General features: G+C 46.3%; 1 protein-coding gene across 16 annotated transcripts in view; it reads right to left on the bottom strand.

Annotated features, from left to right (window-relative positions):
* Positions 1-18,995, bottom strand: part of BCL11A (BCL11 transcription factor A) — a 100,297-nt gene extending 81,302 nt beyond the window's left edge. For 8 of the 16 annotated variants that reach the window (XM_069580428.1, XM_069580431.1, XM_069580435.1 and 5 more), the window contains exons 1-2: positions 18,103-18,995; positions 10,793-11,122 (exon numbers count right to left, since the gene is read on the bottom strand). In XM_069580428.1, the coding sequence (XP_069436529.1) occupies positions 10,793-11,122; positions 18,103-18,157 (385 nt within the window). In that variant the 5' untranslated portion in view covers positions 18,158-18,995. Of the gene's footprint in view, positions 1-10,792; positions 11,123-13,573; positions 13,796-15,770; positions 15,924-18,102 lie in introns of those variants that run through there. The other 8 variants (XM_069580436.1, XM_069580433.1, XM_069580430.1 and 5 more) reach the window with 7 other exon arrangements.
* Positions 18,996-21,109: the final 2,114 nt, after the last annotated feature.

The raw sequence follows: 21,109 nt of genomic DNA, 5'->3' as shown, positions 1-21,109 counted from the left end.
AAGGTTAGACTTCTAATTCCTCAATTCACTAAAGGAAACTTGGCAAGAAGATGCATCATTTTGCTCCTTTCTACTGGGGCATCTGAGGAGGAGAGCCACTGAGGCAGCTAATACACAAAACATGATCAAAAGTGATTAACAACAGCTTCATATGCAAATTGCATTAATGAAGGAGTGCAAAGTCATCATGTAAATTAAATATGTCAAATCTCTTGGTGAACTTTCAATCTTGAGAAGAAAAAACACGGCTTTAATTTTTTTACATCATCAATTTTGCAAGATTGAAAATCTAAGAATCTTGGTGCTATAAACAATTTTCACCTTTTTTTTCTCCTTCAGCAGGCTGACAGGCCAGCCTGATGTGCACCGAATGTACATGTTAATAGGCCAATCAAAAATGCAAAACAATTCGCAATTACTGGAAGGACCTAATGGTCATTAGAATTTACAACTAGGTAATGAACTGAAGTCTGCCCACACCATGCATATTCATAAAGCAATTTAGCCTTTGAAGATTAAAGAAGTGCTTAAAATTCAAATGAGCTTTAGCAAATTATCAGTAAGATTCATCCAAAAAGCAAAGGGTTTTTCTTCCTATGATTTCCTCATTTTTTTAATGCAAAATTGTTATATCTTCCAGACTGAGCTTAAACTAAACATTGAGCTAGAAGTGAAGCCAAGGGGCTAAGAGACAAACGGAGGCTGCAAACATCGTTACGGACTTTGTTCATAAAACTAAGCCCTTAAGAGCCAAACCTATCTCTAAACATGGTAATTTATCAAAAACAGCCCAGAGTTGCTCATAGGCAATACTGCACAGTCCTCCAACAAAACAGATTAACAGGAGTCCCACCACCCTCCCAAAAAGCCTTTTTCCCCTCAAGTTGAGTCTCCTGTGTAAACATCCACTATGGTATAAAAACAGCTTTTTCATCGGCTTGGAGTGGCATTCATTTTAGAAGTTTCTACTTCCAAAGGGAAAAGAGCAAGGAAGGAGAGTGTAAAGGCAGAGAGGAGCGTGATCTGGTTTACTTCTGAGGAGTGAAAATCTTGTCGTTGGGTATTTATCTTCCTGGGGGTTCCCCCCCATCCCACACTGGCAGCATTTAATCCAAGAAGAACAGGTCAGGCCGACATCGGCTAACATTCAGAAAGTTAGGGTGTCCACCCACCACCACCCCACCCCAGTTATTAGAGAGCATCGTGGGAATTTGGACTTTTAAGCTTCCCAATTACCAGTGTGGAGAAGAATCTAACTCACACCTTGAATGTTGACTCCTACTTTAACTAACCTCATGACATTAAAGAAATTCTAGTGACAGAATTCCCACTGCAGGCCTCCCCCACTGCCATCCCAAACACTCCCTCCATCCAGGTGAAAAGCACAGAAGCCTCTGAATCCTCCCTCAGCTGGTAGACAAGTAAGACTGGGAATAACAGCTTTGAAAGGACCACGTGCCTGTGCTTACTGCTCCAAAGCTAGACCCAAAGGGCCCTCTGCCTTGGTGATTGTCTTTGAACCCCTATTGAAAATATTCCAGTGGTTTCTCTCTGCCACCCTTCTCCCCCTCCCCATCCCCGACCCCCAGCCTCAGATGCTTTCCTGAAGTTGATCTTACCTGGAATGTAGTAGGTATGTCAAGGAAGTGGGAAAAGAAGTGGAGAGAGAAGGGAGAAACCTCAGGCACTATCTCCGATTTCCTCGACTCTCTAATCCAGGGCCCTGCTCAGAAACACGCCACATTTTAACGTTTATTAGAAAGAATAGGAGGCAGAGCTTCACGGGACCTGCATTCACAACCATCTGTATGAACCACAGGTCCACAGTCCTGACCAATTCTGTTTGACACTAATGTTACTCTACATGAGTAGAGTTCAATGAGGGTTGATATGGGATGTGACAGAGTAAATCAGAATTAGATTAAAAACAAAAGTTTAGAAACCGATGCTACACTGCAGAGCAAATGGGAGTTGAAGGCCAAATTTCCCCTAACTGCCTTCAAGTCATTTTCCCTATTAGAGTGTTTGCCCGCCACCCCCCTGCTGGCAGTGCCACAGTCCCATCAGAAAGCAGAGTGGAATGCATATAGGAAGGCCTGAGATATTCCTCTTTAGATACAATACCTATATATTTAATATATAGCAATTAACTTCTGGTCAGGAGTCTGCAGGCAGCAAGCTGCCCCAAGCAGATAGTGGGGGAGGGGCCTGGAGCTGGGACAAGCACAAAAGACAGGTCCAACAACAATGCCTGCTGTCAGCAGCTGAATTATTTTTATACAGGAATTTTTATCTCTATTGTACAAACAAGTACGTGTCTGTGCAGACTTGTTAAGCAATCCACTTGTATGTAGAATAAGATTTTTTTTTCTTTCTTGCTACCAGTCACACAGCTCCAAGATCAGAAGAAATACATAGTCTTTGAAGCTGCTCAAATGTTTTAGTTAAAAGGACAGCAGTTGTTTTCAAAGATCCAAGAGTATCTTTATCAGAATTAAATTTTTCCTTATTGATTTTTTTCTCCTTAACATAACAAAAACATAACATGAGAAGGTTAAGATTTATTATTAAAATTTTTCTCAGCCTTTAAATCATACTTCAGTAGCCAATGTTCACTTTTAAATGTAAAAGAATAATTTTTTAAAATCTTAGGATGGGATAGAGTAGGAGAGAAAAACTCATGAGATTTAAAATTTAATACTGTTAAGGCATTGCTTTAACTATGAACTCAAAGATAGGGGTGGGGGCAAAATGGGCAGTAAATGGCTTATTGCAAGTTGCCCCTAAACGTAAATAATCATGACATCATGGTTATCCCCTGAGTCAGTAGAAGGAAATGCTTCAGATATTTTTTGTGACCCAAAGAGAAACTCCATATTTAAAACCTAAAAAGCAGATATGGCACATAGTGCCTCATGCTGCAGCTAAGGCAGGAATCCAAGCTACACTTCATTTTCCTAAAAATTGACAGATGTGATTTTTTTTCTGTACTTCTTTATGCATCATTACATATCAAGAAAATGAACAACTGATGAATATAAATGTAAATGCCCCGATGCTTAGCAGGAGGTTTCCCCATTTTTTTTAAAGAAAATTCCAAAATAAACTAGAAAGCAGAGAAAGGGGGGGGAACACCACAGCACCTGTGTTCTTTCTGAAAGCACTTCCGCAGGTTTCATAATAATTCCACTCTTCATTTTAATGGGAGTTTTTAAACCGATGGACTCACCTCTATCTAAAACTGAGATCAAATTGTAGGTGTAACTGTTCATTGCCCATGCTAACAACAGGGAAGACACAAACAGAAACTCACTGTGCGTGACCACAGGTCCCCAGGTATCCCCTTCATCAATAGGCCTGCTCCAGGTCCCCACTGGGAATTCCCTGGTGGGACGATTCAATTCTGAGGAACACGCTGCCAACCCTATCTGGAAAAGTGGAAAAGTGTGCACAGCATCTTCTCGCCTCTTTTACAGGAAGTTTAAACCTGATCATCTCAACTTTAGTGGCTATGATTTGTTGTCTAGAGCTCCAAAAACTTGGTCTTTTATCTATCTAAAGAAATCAAAAAGAAAAAAGGAAGGCAGAGAGCAAGCGAGCTGTGGCCTGGCCTAGCCCCTAGCAGGGCTCTAGCTCAGAGCGGTAACCTGTGCAGGTAAGCCTTCCAGCGGCATTGCATCAGACAGGCTCACATCAGTCTCCAGGGTGAATGGAGAGGTGAAACACTGGTGCCCTGTGTGCAAACTCCTCATTCTCCAGTTCTTGGCAGCTTATTTTTCCAAGTGTTTTGTTTCAGGAAACATGTGTATTTTTCTTTGTACATTTTGTGGATTTCCCACAACTGGCTCTGACAGCTGTTGATTCTGTTAAATGAACACATTATAAAAATCCTCTTTAAAACCTCAAGCAAGAGTGGACTTAAAAATAATGGCAAAATATTTTAATGGAGTTCCAGTTGAGAGTTGGTTTAAAAAAAAAAGTAAAAACGAAAGTACAGAAGTCCTTTAAGTCAGAGCTAGATTTCAACTGAATGTATGAGCACGTGTGCATGTGTGCGTATGTGTGCGTGTGTTTAATGGGGAAAGAGGGGTGTTGCAAATCACCACAAATATTTACACTGTACTCCCTTTGTTCAAATCACATACTTTTAACAGGAAAAGCTGGAACTGTGGCTATTTAAAATTTTAAATATTCAAACGCCTGTAATTAACCATATGAAACAAATTATGTCGCTTTTCTCCATACCAGCACATGCAAAGAAATTCGGGTGGGGGACTGGGAGGTGGCAGAGTCGGGGAGACAACTCCAAGAGGAGGCAAGGATGATGTTTTCATTTTGCTCTAGATCAAAGGAGAACAAGAATGGAAACTGTGGCAGAGCCAGCATTTTTACATCGCTGTCTTTCACACTGGGCTATCTAAGTTTACACAATTCCCCAGACTGGCTGCATATTAAGCTTGCTGTGTACAGCTTTATTATGGTGCGCTGGTGGAAGAAGCATTAATATTCCGGCTCCGCAACTGACAGGGCATTTACATGCGCCCATATGAGCGGCACCTGAGAGATCTTCCAAGGTGCAGTAGCTGTGCGCCTATTGTAAAGGCAAATGAAGCTCACCTATTCCCTGCTGGGGTCAGAAGTGACCTCACCACCCCCCAAGCCTCAAATCCTTCCCTTGCCAGCCTAACTCGATGCCATCACAGAATGACGAATGAGCTCAGAAATAGACCCTAAGTTACTAACCCTGCTAAGAACAGCAAAAGCCATTGCTGAAATGTTTTAAAAATGCATAAGGAGTGCAGCTGGCCAGTAAAAAGCAGAGAGACAAATTCCAGTGAACCCAATATGGAATACGTTACATTCTAAAACTGATTAGAAATCTAGTCTGATGTTTACTGGCTTCAAATTGAGTTTGGCATCAAGCATACTGGCTTTCATAATGCTGGCATTTTTTTATTATTATTATTTTAAATCTGCCTTTGGTTCCTAGGAGCACATGTGGAGAGCTAAAGCATTCTTATTCGTCAGGTTACATTTCCTAGAAATTAAGTTAGTGACACAAAATGACTCTAGTAGCAGTGATGTGGTCCATGCTCAAATTAATTAGGTCATATTTGTAAAACCTACATGACAAATTACAAAGGTAAATTTACTGATATTGGCCAGAGCTCTATCCCCTGGAAGAAAAGGGGAGAAGCATTTTGAGGACTTATTTACCTGGGTAGGAGGAGAGAACAGAGAAGGGAGAGAGACAATGGCCAATTTCCCATTGGTATTACAAATAAAAATACTAGTCATTATCCATTAAATTATATAGTCTGAATACATTTTATGAAATTATTAATGTCTTCCAAATTGACACATAAAATTAAAACCTGCTTGATTTGAGACAGTGTTAAAAATGGACCCTAAGTTTAAATTTTTTAAAAAATCCGTGTAATAACAACACTGCTGACATAACCATGACCCAAATGAAATCTGAACAAGCAGAAAGGTACTAAAGATCCTTGGTGATTAAATCTCTTGCTAAAAAAGTGGCAAGGTGCCAGGCTGGGTCCGATTTGATGCTAAGTGCCTTTTATTGCACAAAGCTGGTACTACTGTATGCAAAAACAGACTTGGGCTTGGGGTAAATTTTGTCAAATGATTTCTTTGTGCAATAAAGGGTGTGAACAGACCAACCAGAGTAGATTAAATTAACAACGAGTGACGCAATCTTGGTGCATCGCCCTAACTGTGCTACTTCAGTTAAATTTCACATTTTCTCCCAAACGAAAGCCAAAACTGTCTTCCTTTCTCACTGACTAGTGTGCAAGGCCACCACTCACCTATTCTTTTTGAAACACTTTCGCTAAGAAATCACAAAATTCTGAAAAATACCTCCTTAGGTTTTGCACATCTGTTACATATTTCAATTCAGTCCCCCACATTAGCCAAACTGAAACAGCAGTGTGAAAATAATGATTTTCCAGGATTCTACAATGTGCCATTAATATGCATCCAACTCACCTCTTCCCTGAGCTTAAGGTTTGCTGTTCTAATTCTGCCTACACGTGTCTATACCCAGTTGCATTTTCCAACGCATGGGCAGCTCCACAATTAAATGCTACACTCACCAGGAGGAAGGTGTGCAAAACAGATTTCAGATCCTTTAAAAGTAAAAGGCACAACTTGCAACAAAACTAGGAATGGGGTGATTTGAGAAATTACAGCACTGGTTTTTTTTAAGCCTTCATAGAATAAACACAGAGAATGGGAGGGAAACATCCCCCCTGCTCCTGTTCTTGAAGTGAATACATATTTGTGTTTCCAATAAAAGGCCATTTTTACATTAACTGTCTGTAACAGCAGGAGACAGAAAAACTAATACAATCTCCACATCACACACAGGACGATCTTCATATCACGTGGCCCTGTTCTCAAAACTAGTATTTATAAAAGACAACTAGGAAAGCGCACAATGCATCTTTTCTGTGTCACCAAAAGGGTAACGTCACAAGAACTTCGGGATCTTTGGGATCTTCCACATTTTAGATTTTTTTTTCTTTTTGGCTTGCCCAAGTAAATTTAGCAGCCATGCGGGCCACTGTGTTTAATTAAGCTTTCAAAAGTCCTCTGACAATGCCAACAATTGTAAGACACTTCTGCGGCTCAATCATGCAATCGCTGTGACAGTTCTATTTACAATTTGTCTTAGAAAGAGTTTCTCTGACATTGTACTTTGACAAAACATCCAAGCTGCCAGTTCACAACCTTTCTCTGTCTTATTTACAAATACATCTTGTATATAGGACTCCCAGTCTCATGAACATGAGCCTTTGGGTAATGGCCTCGCAAAATGGGCTCCCAATGAAAATTCTAGGTATTTATTAAAAAACAATATTCTTTATTCTCTAGGTGTGAAGGTTAAATAAAATGTTCACCAGTATACTGGGGATTTTTTTTGTTTGCTTGTCATTTTTTGTAGCTGCCACACTAAAAATTCACTTCAGAAGTCAGTGATTTTTATTCAGAATCACACAAATAAAGAGAAATAAAAAATAGGTTAAAATAGGATACTATATAGTCTTATTTACAATTATATCATAAAGTACATCCTCCAGTTCAGTCTGAGATAGGAAAGAATTCAAATGGGTACAAAAAGAAAAGGCAAATTGAGTTTTTAAATTCTGAAAAGCATGAATATGGTAAACTTGATTTACCTTTAAGTAACATGTTTATATATTTCTGGATTGAATCGGTACTTTTCCTTCCACAGGGCTTCTGCCTTACATATTATTATCTAGGTATGAGGTGTATTGTCTAGGCAAACAATTTTTCAATACCCTGATATCAATGCCTATGCTCTTGATTTTAAAGAGAAAAAATGTTAGATAGCAACAGACTGCTTGACAGTTCACAGGACTCATCATATTTTCTGCCACTCTCTCAAAAAGCTAACTTTATGACAGCTCAACCCTAATTTAAAGATTTCTATGTGCAATAAGCCAAAACCTCAAAGCTGACATTGTGGGATAATATTTTTTGGCCTTTTCTATAAGTGAACAGCAGTTCCACAGTCACTAATCTTCAATGAATACTTGCCCCCCTCATAAAACATGAAACTAGGAAACAAAACAAAACCCCAATTAAAAGCCCTGACTGCCAGTCAAAGACTGCTGATATCCAATAGTGGATATTTGACACACACACTGATGATCTGGGCCCTGCACAATACAACCTGCTGGTTTCCAGTTAAAATAACACTGCTTCAGGGGTCTCAGCAGATCATAATCCCACAATATTTTGAATATTTGAATAAAATGAAAAAAAAAAAAACCTGAGCAACATATACGTGTGCATTCAACCTGGTAAAAATTATCCTCACTAAAAAATACTAGGCTTTGAGAGGCCTATGTATAGCCAAAACGCATGGCATCTTACTGAAGATTTAAAGAACTCCACTCAACCTCCTGTGTGAAAGCCCAAATTCTAAGCTTTATTTATCTCAGGAAGAAGATCTGTCGTTGTTTGATTCCAGCTTCCTGCCTATAAGACAGCACAGAGCACTCAGTAAGCTCATATCCAACTTATACCACTTTAATAAAGCCTTTCCTACACAGCACATTTAAATAACTACCTTTTATACAGTTGCCAAACATATTCTTCTAGAGATTCATCAATATATCTCTTTCCTAATGCAGAGCATTGCTTCTCTTTTTTGTGTGTGACCCAATTCAAATATCTACTGAATGATTACTCTTATTGTTTCCTTCCTCACCATAAAAAGAAAAGCACACTTGGAACGGTGAAGATGTGCTTGAGAGAAATGGGCTGCGAGTACACAGCCGTCTTCCAGAACTTCACTGCAGAGGCACCTGAGAACCAGGGCATCTTAATTTACGTGCAATGGCAGAATGTTAATTTCACCATAGGAAACTCTTAATTCATTACCGTGAATTATGAGAAGTCGTGATTCTAGTTACTGACATCTCGCTTTGAGATGTGACCATGCTATTTATGTTCAGCCAATTCCAGGGTGGGAACAGGTGATTAAACACAATGAAAGGAATCAAGACTTTGTAATTATTTGTGCATGAAAGGTTTACCTCACCTGGGTTGCAGCACTGGTGCACCCATTGAATATCTTAGCTAGCTTAGGTAGCTTTTCATCTCAGCGGAATTGCTGAGCATTAGCCCTATAAAACATATCTTAAATGTGCTTTTTTGTGTGGAAGGGGTCCTTCTTTGAGCTCTCTTACAATACTACTCCTTAAAAAAAAAAAATCTTTATGACCACCAGAGAGTTCAGGAAAATCTCTTCTTTCCCTACGTAGATTTACAACTGTGACAGTGAAAAGCCTTCACTATAGGGCCTCCCCCCACCAGCTTTTAGATTTCTCCTGTAAGTACAGAGGCACAGAATTTTCAAGCTGGTTAATCGGAGACTGAATAACCTACTTGGGACCTCAGTAAGAAGTGTGGTTTTAATTCTTGCTTGACAGACACTGTGTTTTGTCTTTTTAAACGAGCGGCTCGATATGTAAATACGATGTTACATCACGCAAGTGTTACTCCATATTTGGAGATTTAGAAAGGCTTTGGATCTCTGAAGACCAAATCTCCTTCCGCTTGCTCTAGCTTCATTAATCATGCCTTACACTTCTGTTCATTTTCCTTCCAGTCACAAGACAGCACATGGAAATGGTCACCACCATATCCTACTGGGGGGCGGGGGGGACAGATAAAATTGTAACCTGCATGGCATATAAGCTACATGGGATGGATTCAAGAAAACAGTTTGTAAACGCAGCTTCCCTGGCAGCAGCTTTCTCGTTTTACTAAAGGTAAAGTATCTGAGTGCTATTGCAGGAAGCATTAAAAAAGAAAGAAAATGCCACATTTGATTTTAATGAGCAAATTCCAGAGGGGGGAGGAGAAATGATACAACATTTAATCCCCTCTGGACCACTGACCCACTACAGTTCAACTCTCTGGTCAAACTCAGTCGGAGGGACAAGTTCCAGGGCATCAACTGATTCTATGTACCACCCTTCCTAAATCTAAACAAACCTTCTGCCTTTGGCGGGCAGGGGCAAGGGAAATAGAGGAAAGTGATTCGGACATGCCGGTTTTGTCACTACAGAATCCACATTCACTTCATCTTGTACATTAAATCACTGTTGTTTCATTTTTTTTAATGTTTTGAGGGTCACTATATAGTGTTGTTGATTATCATTCAGAGTAGGGATTTAAGTCCCTCTGTTAGTGGTTAATTCCTTTCCCCTGCGCTGCTGAGAAACCCATACCTCTAGCTACCTTTCTGCTAAAATTAACCAGAGGAAGCAGGGCTGTTGAATGTGTATATGTATTTTTCCAAGAGAATTTTAACATTGTGTTACAGCAGAAACAATGAAGTCTGGACTGGACATTTGTAAGGGTGACATGTGGTTGTGTAAACCACAAACAAAATCAAGATACATCTGTCAAAACCACATCAGAGACAAGAGAGAGCACAAAGAAGCATTTATCATTTAGCTGAGGAGGCAGGCTGCAAGGAGCAGCCGTTCCTGTCAAACCAACCTTTTGAAATTTCCAACATGCCCTTAAACTTTTCGAGTAAGCATGTCTGTGCGCTTCAGCAACTGCCCTCTCTACTCTGGCCTGGCCAGTCGAAAATGGCATCTTAAAGTCAAGGTCACGGTGTCATCCCACCACGGGGCTGTGTTTAATTACAGCCCCATACGGGCTGACAGCCAATATGGATCCAAGGCTAGCCCCGAAGCTCAGTTAACTCTTTCCAGTCCCTCCAAAATGCCCCTCCAGCCCACCCAGCGTCACGGAAGCCTCGAAAACAAACTGCACCGCTAGGGAGGCCTGATCAGGTATTCTGACCCAAACATGTCACTGGCCGAACTACAAATGCCCATACAGCCCCTCTGCCTCTGACTTATCACCAGGGTTGGAAATGGGTCTTGGAAACTGGGCTAGGTGTCATAAGGTTCGACACTTCAAAATGAGAAGGGAGAGAAGAGGAAAGAAATTCAGAATCAGTAGATTCAGAGAGAGGGTATCAGGTGTATGTGTGTAACCTATCCTGCCTACATCTGACTCAACTGAAGTGGAAAATATTTATTTTTGTGTGTTCTGGACATAAGCCATAGGAATGATTACTTTAATGTTACAGGGCTGTCATGGACAGTCACATGGAGAAACACAGAAAGCACTTCACCACTCCTTAGTGCATGGCTACAGTGCCTCTGAGAATGAAAAGAAAACATGCAAACAGCTTTTCTCCTTGCTTCTCATTTACCTGCTATGTGTTCCTGTTTGGGGCAAATTCCTCTAGATGACGTTGATAAACAATCGTCATCCTCTGGCGTGACCTGGATGCCAACCTCCACGGGATTGGATGCTTTTTTCATCTCGATTGGTGAAGGGGAAGGTGGCTTATCCACAGCTTTTTCTAAGCAGAGGCTGCCATTGCATTGTTTCCGTTTGTGCTCGATAAAAATGAGAATGTCCCCCAACGGGAAGTTCATCTGGCACTGCCCACACGTGAGGAGGTCGTGGTCCCCTTCTGGGGCTCCCAAAGGTCCGTGGTCCGGTTCATCATCTGTAAGAATGGCTTCAAGTGGCTCGGCTGTGGTTGAAGAAACAAAAGCACAATTATTAGAGGGCCAGAAAGGAGAGGAAAGGGGGAAATACGTTCTCAACCCCATCCCACCCCAGCACATTATGTAAAGGGTTTCTAGGCTCCCCCATTTAATTCTCAGAAAAACATGTGAGCGCCTGAAACATACACGGGTGTGGAAACTGACAACAAGAAAGCAAATTTATCATAGAGGCAAACCATCATATAGTTAAAGAAAACTGCCTGACTTGCACACTTCCATGGAAAACTACACACACATATATACGTAACACACACACACACAACAGTGTCCAGTTTGTGAGTTTAGAAAGAATGTGACTGTTATTTAAATAAATAGCACAGAAACATAACATAAGCTTAAATAATAACCACCCCCAAAGAACTGGTAAAAACATGGATTAAAACCAAATTTGTTTCTTTTTTCCTATACAGTAAGTTGTCTATTGTGCCCAAGAATAAAAGGAGAGGTGAATAAAACACACACACACACCTTCTTTGTGTGTGAACATATACACTCAAAATATACAGAGACACGGCTTCATAAATTAGAAAGCTACTACATCACACAGAAAACGTGCCATATTTACACTGCCATAATAAGAAAAAGACTGCATTCACCTGTGAAACGGATCTAAATAATAATCATAACACAGTATAACCCACACTGCCAAAAACCTTTCTGATCTCACTCTCAGCTGTGCCACAAAATCAAACAAATACCAAATTCACTGGCAATTCTTCTCAGACACATTAGCTAAATGGGATACTTTTGAGTACTTAAGAAAATAAGCCAATTAGTCATTTTTTCATTCTGAAGAAAGGAATGCCTAAAATATTCTAAACATGTTTGCACTTGGTGGCCCCCATCACATAAAAATCAGAATGGTCAAGCAAACGCCACATTTCAGATTAAGGCTGAGAAGTCCTTTCTTAAGACTTGAAATACTTTGTCTAATGTTGTCAAAGTTGACTAATTTTCTGAATGAGCTCCAAAATGCTTCATTATGGGACTATTTCTGTACACATGATCACCAGTGGATGGTACAACAAGGTAGATATGTCTTTCATTCCTGTTTCTTTAAATTAACAAAAAAACAAACAAACAAACTAACAAACTTTGCACCAAAACACTCAAGCATGTATTTGAACAGCTTCTATCATTTTTTAAACTTCCAAAGGGGAAATGAGAGTAAGCCTCTGCTCCTGAAACCTTATGCTTACTTACTCCATCACCAAAAAAAAAAAAATTTACAAAACACAGAATACACTCAGGATGCTGCCAGTTAATAAAACTGAAGCAGAAAATGTACAAGTCTTAAACAGTTAATCAGTCTGACCTTCTTTAGCAAGCTGCCAATTTCACATTTAATGAACTTAAAGCCACAGAGAATCAAAAAATAGATTTTAATTTGAGTGTAGAATATTGGAACAGATTTTGATAAAGTGCAAAAATCCAGTGAACTCAGGTTAAATTTATTTCAACCCTACCCAGGCTGAATACTGAGGGGGAAGATCTGGAGTAACTCCCAGATGTGCTGGGTGAAATAATATTGAGAGAGCCCTGTCTAGCTGCACCTGTGCTCAACTAGGACATGTCATAATTTCTAGCCTCTGGTACTCCTCCTAATTTAACATAAGGTCACCACAGGAATATGAAGGTTATATTCCTACTAATAGAGACAGAAAAGTAAGCACTTACATTTCTTTGCCCAACATACTGGCCGAAAGATAGATACACATGCATACTTTCCAAATAAAAGGAGACAAATAGAAGTGCTTTTGCACTACTCGTCTATGCCATCTTTCCCCTGCTTGCTTTCATTGTGACAAGGGAGGAACTGAATAAGGAAGTTATTCGCCAAGATTCCTCCTATTTGAATTAAGGATTTTAAGTACACATTAACAAATGTGGCTTTTTTGGTTGTTGTTCAGCATTAACTACAAGTTCAGAGGTTTACAGATTGAAGAAAGACTGAGGAGAAATACCTCATTTTTCAAAAGTTAGTAGTACCTAGAACCTTGGCAAAAAAAAAAAACAAAAAAACACATTTTTTTTTAAACTCCATCATTAGGATTTGTTCTTTATCCCCAAGCCCTGACACATTTCTGGAAATGGAAATATTATTTGGGGGCAAAAGAAGATATTCTCCTAGGTATCAAACAGTTAAAGGTAACGCGGTACAAAACAGACTTGGTTAAAGTCTTCTAAATGTAGTGACTGAACTGATTTACAATCAAAACCAGGAAATGAAGTGGTAATTCAGAGGTTGCTGATTACACCTCCACATTTCACCTAATTAATTTTATAGGAGGCAAAGTTCTTGAAAATAACAAGATGATCAAATGTACAGATATAAAACCTATAACCTCAACATTTTCTATGCTCTTAACGTAAATTATTGCTAATTAACAAGAATTATATCCTAATGTATGAAATACCTTTAACATCAGGCTCTCTGCTAAACATTTGGCTGGTGATGTTCAGAGAAATACCAAAATGTGTTCTTATCGTTGCTGCTACATTATTAAAAATCAGACGAAGTGGGGCACAAAGAAAATATGAAAATACAATTCTCTTGGTGTAATCTACTGATTTGCATTGACATCTTTTCTCACTGGCAATCAACATTTCCTTTCTGGGCTCTGATAATTTCTCTGTATTTTAATGCAAATTCCCCTTTCCCTAAAAACATTCCTAACCTCAGCCATTTTACCCCCTCCCTCAATTCAATTCCATCCTCCTTCACCCCCACAAACCCGGCCTTTCTAAGCTCCGGCCTAAGCGCTGGCTACAAAGCAGGGAGTCCAGGATTAAAGTGGAAGGGAGTGGGCAAATAATCATAATAATTAGCCGCGAATTCTCTACAAGGGGAAAAAGAAATACAAAATAAAACGCTTCTGCGTTCAAACAGCAAGACTGACTGAAATGTCTAAATGCCCCAGCCGCTGAACTGAGATCTCTTTCCTCTCTCAGCAGTTGCAAGGGAATAAATTAAAAAAAAAAAAAAAAAAGCCTTATAAGAAATGTAGGGAAGGAGCAAGGGAAACAAGGGCTGCTGGCGAGGGGGAGGGGGAAAGGCGCTCTGCCTTCAAGTTTGCTTTCCAAGTCCTTCCCTTTGATTGTCTTAACAGGGTAAGGAAGCACACCGAGACTGAAATGCGGAGAGAAAAAGCAAAAAAAAAAAAGCGAAGGCAGGGGCTACAGGCCCGGGGCAGGGGGCTCGGCGTGGGTAGGCTGCGCGGAAAGTGAAGTTGGGCGCCGGGACTCAGGCACAAAGCGAGTAGCGTGCTGTCCGCAGGCTCCGGTCGCGCTCGCTGCGAACACGTGCAGCGGCGGCCGCGGGGCCCGGAGCCGGGAGTCCGGGGCTGGGGGCGGGAGGCGGCGGGCAGCCCCGGGCCCCGACTGCTGCCTCCACGCCCGTCCTGCCCGGCCGCGGGGTGACGACGGTTCCCCAGGCCCACCAGGTGGAGATACGGGAAGTGAGGCTTGGAAAACTCGGCAGGTTACCCTGGCGCTGTCTCGGGATCACCGCACACACCTCAGGCGCGGGTCCTGAAATTCATGTGTCCACAGGCTCACACTTTTTACTTTGAGGGATCTCTGAAAATGCCTTTCTCCCGCAATCCTCGGCACCGGTGTGCACAGCGCGGCGGCGGCGGCTGCGGTTATTCATTATTAATGACGCCGTTTGCCCGCATCATTATGATGATAACTATTACTATTGTTGTGATTTCGGGCTCGGAGGCGAGAGCTGCAGGAGGCGGGGGAGCTGGGGTGGGGGGGGGGTGGGGGGTCGGGCTGCAGAGGCGCCCGGCAAGCCTGCCGCGGCCGCCTCGGTCCGCGCTTTGCACGGGGATGAGGGGGTGGGAGAAGTGAACCTGGAGACTAAGTGCAAACTTGCCGGATCCCGCCTTCGGCCTTGCCCCAAAGCCGGAGAGCGCGCACTCCCCTTTCCTCCCAACCAAAAACGCCTGCCCGAAAGAACGAAAACTGCACCCGGCTCCACTCCCGGTGCACTGGGGAGTCGGCCACGCGCCCGGGCGCTTCTCCGCAGCCCTGGCCAGAAGCATTTTTAAAGTCAAAACGAAGAACAAAGACAGAAGGGGTGATGGGGTGGGGGGGAGAGGAAGGGAATTCTGCCTAACCGTCCGTTTCCCCCACCCCCACCCTCGCAAAGCTCTTCCCTCCGGGTCGAGAAATGCAGAGGGGGGAGGGGGAGGAGGCCCTGGTACAGGTTCAAGTTCGCTGAGCTTTCTTGATCTTGTTCTGCCTCCTAGCGACCGAACGGCTCATTCAGCCCTAGATACGGGGGATGGGGGCAGGGGGGAGGGAAAGGGGGTCCTGAAGACTAGAATGGCTCCCCCCCCTCTGCGCACCCAGAAAATTAGAAAGGAGCGACCACCGCACCCACTTTAAACTGGCCCCTTAACCCAAAACCCGCTCTGAGACTCGGGGATTCCAAGGGGATAACCCACCCAGCCTGGAGTCTCGGGATGGGCCCCGGGAGAGTGGGGGACGGGGGAGCAGCCTGGACTGCACGTCACAGTCCGTCCTTTGAGCCCCCAGTGCATCCTTCCGAAGAAGGGCCCGGCTTTCCCGAGTGCTGCGAACATTGCCCTTCCTTCCCGCCGGTACCTGGCCGGGCTGTAACTTCACACCGCCGCGCGCCGCGTCTGCTCCGCATCCGGCGCGGCCGGGGGAGTGGGGGCGGGGGAAAGCGGTGAGGGAGGGATGCGCGGGGGTGGGGAGAGGGAGGGCCCGCAACGTGCCCGGGCGGGGGAGCTTTCGAAGTGTGTGACAAGTTCCAGGACCCAGTGAAAAATTCAATTCCCTACGCGCACCACCCCCCCCCCACACACACACCTTTAAAAAATACAGAACTGGATATGGGGTGGTCCTTTAAAATTGCAGCAAAAATTAAAATACGGGTCATGAATGAGGTGGGGGAGGGAAGTGGGCCCTCTCACGCCTTTCTTTCCTTTGCAGCCAAACTTTCCTTAGCGCCCACTGCCTGCCTTTCCAGGCGCATTCTGTTAGCCAGGAGGCAGCCACCCACTTAACCACCCCACCTCCCTTATACAGACTCAGAAGGGCCCCCAGATCCAGCCAGGCCCGAGGTAGACAGCAAGAACTCAAGGGAGGGATGCTTGGAGTCCCGGGGTCGAACACCCCCCAAAACCATACTCGAACCAACTACTTCCCTACCGTCTACCCCCACCCCCCGCCCCCCACCCCCACCTTGCGTGGCCGAGCTCCGGAGCTGGGGGCTATAGGCTTGTCCCTGTGGGAGGGGGGCAGGGAAGGCACGTGGTGATCTCCCCGCCGCCCTGAGCTGGGGGCAAGAGGCGTCGCGGGTAGGGGACGGACAGGACTCGCTTTTAGGGATGCTTTGCAAAATAAAAATGCTTTGCAAAGATGAGTTTCTCCCCAGCCGATTTCGCAGTAGGGTTGGCCAAGAGGAGGTCTGGGCATTGTACTAGGGGGCCAGAGAGGACCCTGGACCCGCTGGCGCTGAGTCGCTGCACCGCTTGCCGCTGGGCCCCCGGGCTGGCGGCGGGCGCCGGGTGGGCGATCCCGGGCGGGGCGGGGGCGCGGTGAGGCCGGGCGAGGCCCCGGCGAGGCCCGGCCGCAGCCGCCGCCCGCTCCCGGCCTGCCGCGCCGCGCTCGGTCCTCTGTCTGTTTGTTGGCAGGAGGTTCCCGCACACGCGGTGCTTGTAAACATTCAGACACGAGATTTTTCCCAATCAAAATCCACTTCCACTTTTTTTGAAAATCTTCCAAAAAATAGTAAGAGGAGGGAGTTCCTCGCTCCCTCTCTGTGCCGCCGGCGCTCTAAGTTTGCAACTAAAGAGGTTTTGGTGAAGGGGGTAATTGTATTTTTCCCCTCTATTAGAGATTGTGAGATATTTGTAGGGGGGGCGCGGTGGGGGAGTCAAAGAGGAGAGCGTTGCTGCAAACCGCTGGCGGAGCGCTTGGCGTCTGTCTGGGGGCAAAAAAAAAAAATGTTGCCATGTTTTATTTTATGTATTTTATTTTATTTTAACCTATTTTCGCTGCCACTGAGGTTCGGCCGGGAGGGGCGGGCAGCGGCAACCCGGGCGGCAGCACCCACAGCGCCCTCCCTCCCTCTTCCACTGGCCGCCGGCCCTCGCTCCTGCCCTTCGGCGGCGGCGGCGGCGGCGGCGGCGGCGGCGCGGGAGGGCAAGCGCGAGGAGCCGGCACAAAAGGCAGCGGGGCAAACACCCACCTCGGGCCGGAACAAAAGGCTGCAGCGCCGGCCGCGGCTCCGGTCCTTCCCGGTCGCCCAAGCTCTCCCGGGCACCGCGGCCCCTCTCCAGACTCGGCGGACTCAAGAGCGCCGGGGTCCCCCCTCCCACAATCCCACTTTCTCACTATTGTGGAGATGACTACTTTCTTCCCAGTGCACACTTGACCGTGAGCGCGCTGGTGTCCAAGGGCCAGTCTCACCTCTTTTCTCCCTGGGAATCGTTTTTTTTTTTTAACTTGGGCTCCCCACCCCCCGTTTTTCTTCCTACGGTAAGTGGAAGTAACCCCCTTTCCCCTCCAGTTCCCTCCCTTATGTTTGCACGAGAGTTGTTAGCATCCACAGCATTGTTCATTATTTTGCAAAATTGGAGGCGAAATCATTGCATTCCTTTCTGAAAAGCGAAATAAAGCAGAGGAAAGCAGGAAAGAGGAGGAGTCAAATTTTTGTAAAATTAAATAAAATTAAAAGATTCGTGCTATCCCAAAAGTGTACATACGGCTACGATTCGGGATGGGATGAGGTTGGTCCCCCCCCCCCCCGCTTTAATCTCTTTTATCCCGACTCTCGGAGGTTTTTCTCGTGAAAAAAAAAATTTTTTTAATGCATGCACACACCCCTCTCTCCCCCTTTCTCTTGCTTCTCGTCCTGCGCGCTCTCGTGATTATTAATAATTATTATTACTATTATTGGGTTACTTACGCGAGAATTCCCGTTTGCTTAAGTGCTGGGGTTTGCCTTGCTTGCGGCGAGACATGGTGGGCTGCGGGGCGGGCGGGAGGCGGCGGCGGCGGCGGCGGGCGGACGACGGCTCGGTTCACATCGGGAGAGCCGGGTTAGAAAGAAGGAGACTCCAGAGAAAATATCTTCATCAGTGCCTTTTGACATCCAAAATAAATTAGAAATAATACAAAGATGGCGCAGGGAAGATGAATTGTGGGAGAGCCGTCATGGCTTTTTTTTTTTTTAACCAAAAAAAAAAAAAAGAGAGAGAGAGAGAGAGAGGAGAGATAGAGGGGGAGAGAGAGAGAGAGAGAGATGAAAAAAATGGCAAAAGCCCCCCTGAGCTGCAAGTTCAAGTGCGGACGTGACGTCCCTGCGAACTTGAACGTCAGGAGTCTGGATGGACAGAGACACACAAAACATGGGCAGGGCGAGCAGGAGAGAAGGGGAGGAGGGAAGGGGAAGCTCACACCAATGGACACACATCAGGGGCTGGACATGAAAAAGAGACCAGGACAAGCCAATGGCCAGTGCGGGGCGGGGGAGGTGCCGGGCGGGGGGCTCCGCAGACGCCAGACGCGGCCCCCGTGGGAGGGGCGGGCGGAGGGGAGGGGGCGCTGGGGCCTCGGGCTCACCAGTGGCCGCAGCGAGTGCAGAGGCAGCGGCTTGGCGGGGAGAGAGGGAAGGGGCGGCGGGGGAGGGGAAGAGCCAGACGTGCGCCCTGCTCCCCCCAACCCCGGCACGCGGACCCTAAAATGAAAGATTATTTTAAATTAAAAAAAAAAAAAAGAGTGTCTGGAGGCTGCAGGGGCCGGGGAAGCGCGGGCGGAGGGAAGCCAGGTAGAGTTGCTCCCGGACACCCTCCTGCGTGCGCACACCCACTTCCCTTCGCCGCCGCCGCGGAGCTCGCGCCTCGTGTGCGGACGCCGGGGGCCGAAAGCCCAGAGCCCGCGGCTGCTCTCGGGAAACTTTGCTCGAGGAGAGGATAGCCAAGAAAAATCACCCGAAGTTGGGAGCTGAGCCTCCAAGTTACAGCTACGCCGCGGGCGAGGGGAGGCGGGAAGGAGCGCCCGGCCAAGCAGAGTCCAGCTCAAGTTTGGAGGCTTGCGGGTCCGGAAAGGCAGCGCGGGGGCCTCCGGGAGCCCGGGCGGTCCGAGAGAGAAAGAGAGAGGGCAAGGGCGAGAGAGGAGATGCAGGCCCCGGGCCGGCTGGCGGGGAGGGCGCCCCCCAGGCCGAGCCGGGGGGCCGGAGATCTGAACGTCCAGACAAACGATCGGGTGTGAATGCCACTGGGAGTAAGGAGTCACGCTCTCAACGGTCGAGGAGGAAGAAAGAACAGGGAGCCGGACTCGGGGCACGTTCCGGCCCCGGGAGTGGAGTGCCCGGACCCAGGGCGAAGGAGGCGCAGAGGCGTCCACCTCACGGGGCCGCCGCCGGCCAGAGGACAAAGCCCGGGCAGTCGAAGAGTGCCAGTCCCTGGGAACGGGCTCCCGGCGCCGCGGGAGGTCCCTAAGCTGGGTCCCAAGAAAAGACACACCCCCTCCCACTCCAGAGCTACTGCTAAAGCACCGAGGAACGGCAAGAAAATGTTTCTTACGGGCAGAGCACAACTAGTCCAGTGCAGTTACCCAGGGAAAGAAAATGGGGAATGAAGAAAGAGCGACTGGCTCGCGGGAGCAGCGGGGAGGCCACAGTGGTGGGGTGACCGCCCCGGGTCACCGCCACGCTCCCGGGGGGCCCCGGGCGGAGCTGCACCCGCCGGAGCCCGCAGCCCAGGTCTGGCCTTTCTGCAGACGTTCCCGGGAAATTAGGGAAGACCTGTTGGAAATAAACCCCTGTCTCTTTAATGCACATACACACGCGCGCGCGCGCGCGCTGCTGCTGTCAAAAAGCGGGCTTCACTCTGGCGTGGGATACTTTCAGTTTTACGTAAAATGTACAGCAACAGCACCCCCTGCGATTGGAAAGTTTATTCAGAAACGTGCCTGCAAAGTCCCCCGGCGTCTCCCGCCTCCCAGTCTCCCCGCCTGCCTGCGCCACCCTGTAGCCTCAGCCGACGCCGCCGCCGAGAGACCGCGCTGCGATTCCAAATCCGGAAGGGCAGGGGGGAGAAGAAAATGGACTCAGGTCCAAGGGAGGCGCGGAGGGTGCAGGGGGGGTACGGGTGGCCGCGGCCCGCGAGACTGCGAGCTGCAGGTGGACGTGTACAAGTGTGGGTCTGCAGAGCGAGGAGCCTTCTTTCCCCTCTCCTCCAAGTGGCTCCACGAACCCTCGTGTCTTCTCTTCTCCCTCCTTGGTCTGAGGGACGTCGCTTTCGTAAATGCACCTCCTGGGCGGGGTGCTTTATTGTCTTAAGCGAGGGCCCCCGGCTCGCAGGCGCGCACCCATCTCCCAGCCGCGCCGGCCAGCGGCTGTTTATTCCTGTGTTGTCTTAGTAAAGTTTCAAACCCATCAGAAAATAACTGGTTTGCCTTGCTCGGCGAAGCTTCGGGCCCCTCTAAGGATGAAAAGGAGGTTTTGATGCTCAACAGTGGGAGAAATGTGGGCTGGACCGAGTTTGTGTAAATGTGGTTTGCTGTTATTGTTCCCCTCCAGTTTGGTGGGGGTTGGGGGGGGGGACTCAAATCCTGTTTAAGAAGCAGGAAGATTCACTTGCAGTAAAGCTCTGTAGCGTGTGCGTTATACCATTTCCCCCTTTTCACGAGTTCTTCAGAGCAGATCAGCATCTCTTTTCCACTACTGTCTTTTTTCTTTTTTTTTTTTAATCTTGTTCAGCTAGCCGTAGAGCGACCAAAAGAATATCATTGCAGGGGAGGGGGTGGGGGGAGCCGGACGTGGAGGAGAATGGTTGGAGGGAAGGTGAGGAGAGAGAAGAAAAAAGTACAACTGGGAGGCCTTTGAAAAATAAAAAAATAAATAAAAGCCCCTTCAGGTAACAATAATAAGTCCGATTCTTTCCGGAACCGAGCTTTCCAAATTTAAATAT

Source organism: Ovis canadensis, chromosome 3 (genome assembly GCF_042477335.2).
Source record: "Ovis canadensis isolate MfBH-ARS-UI-01 breed Bighorn chromosome 3, ARS-UI_OviCan_v2, whole genome shotgun sequence".
Lineage (NCBI taxonomy): Eukaryota > Metazoa > Chordata > Mammalia > Artiodactyla > Bovidae > Ovis > Ovis canadensis.
This window is presented reverse-complemented; position numbering and strand designations above follow the sequence as displayed.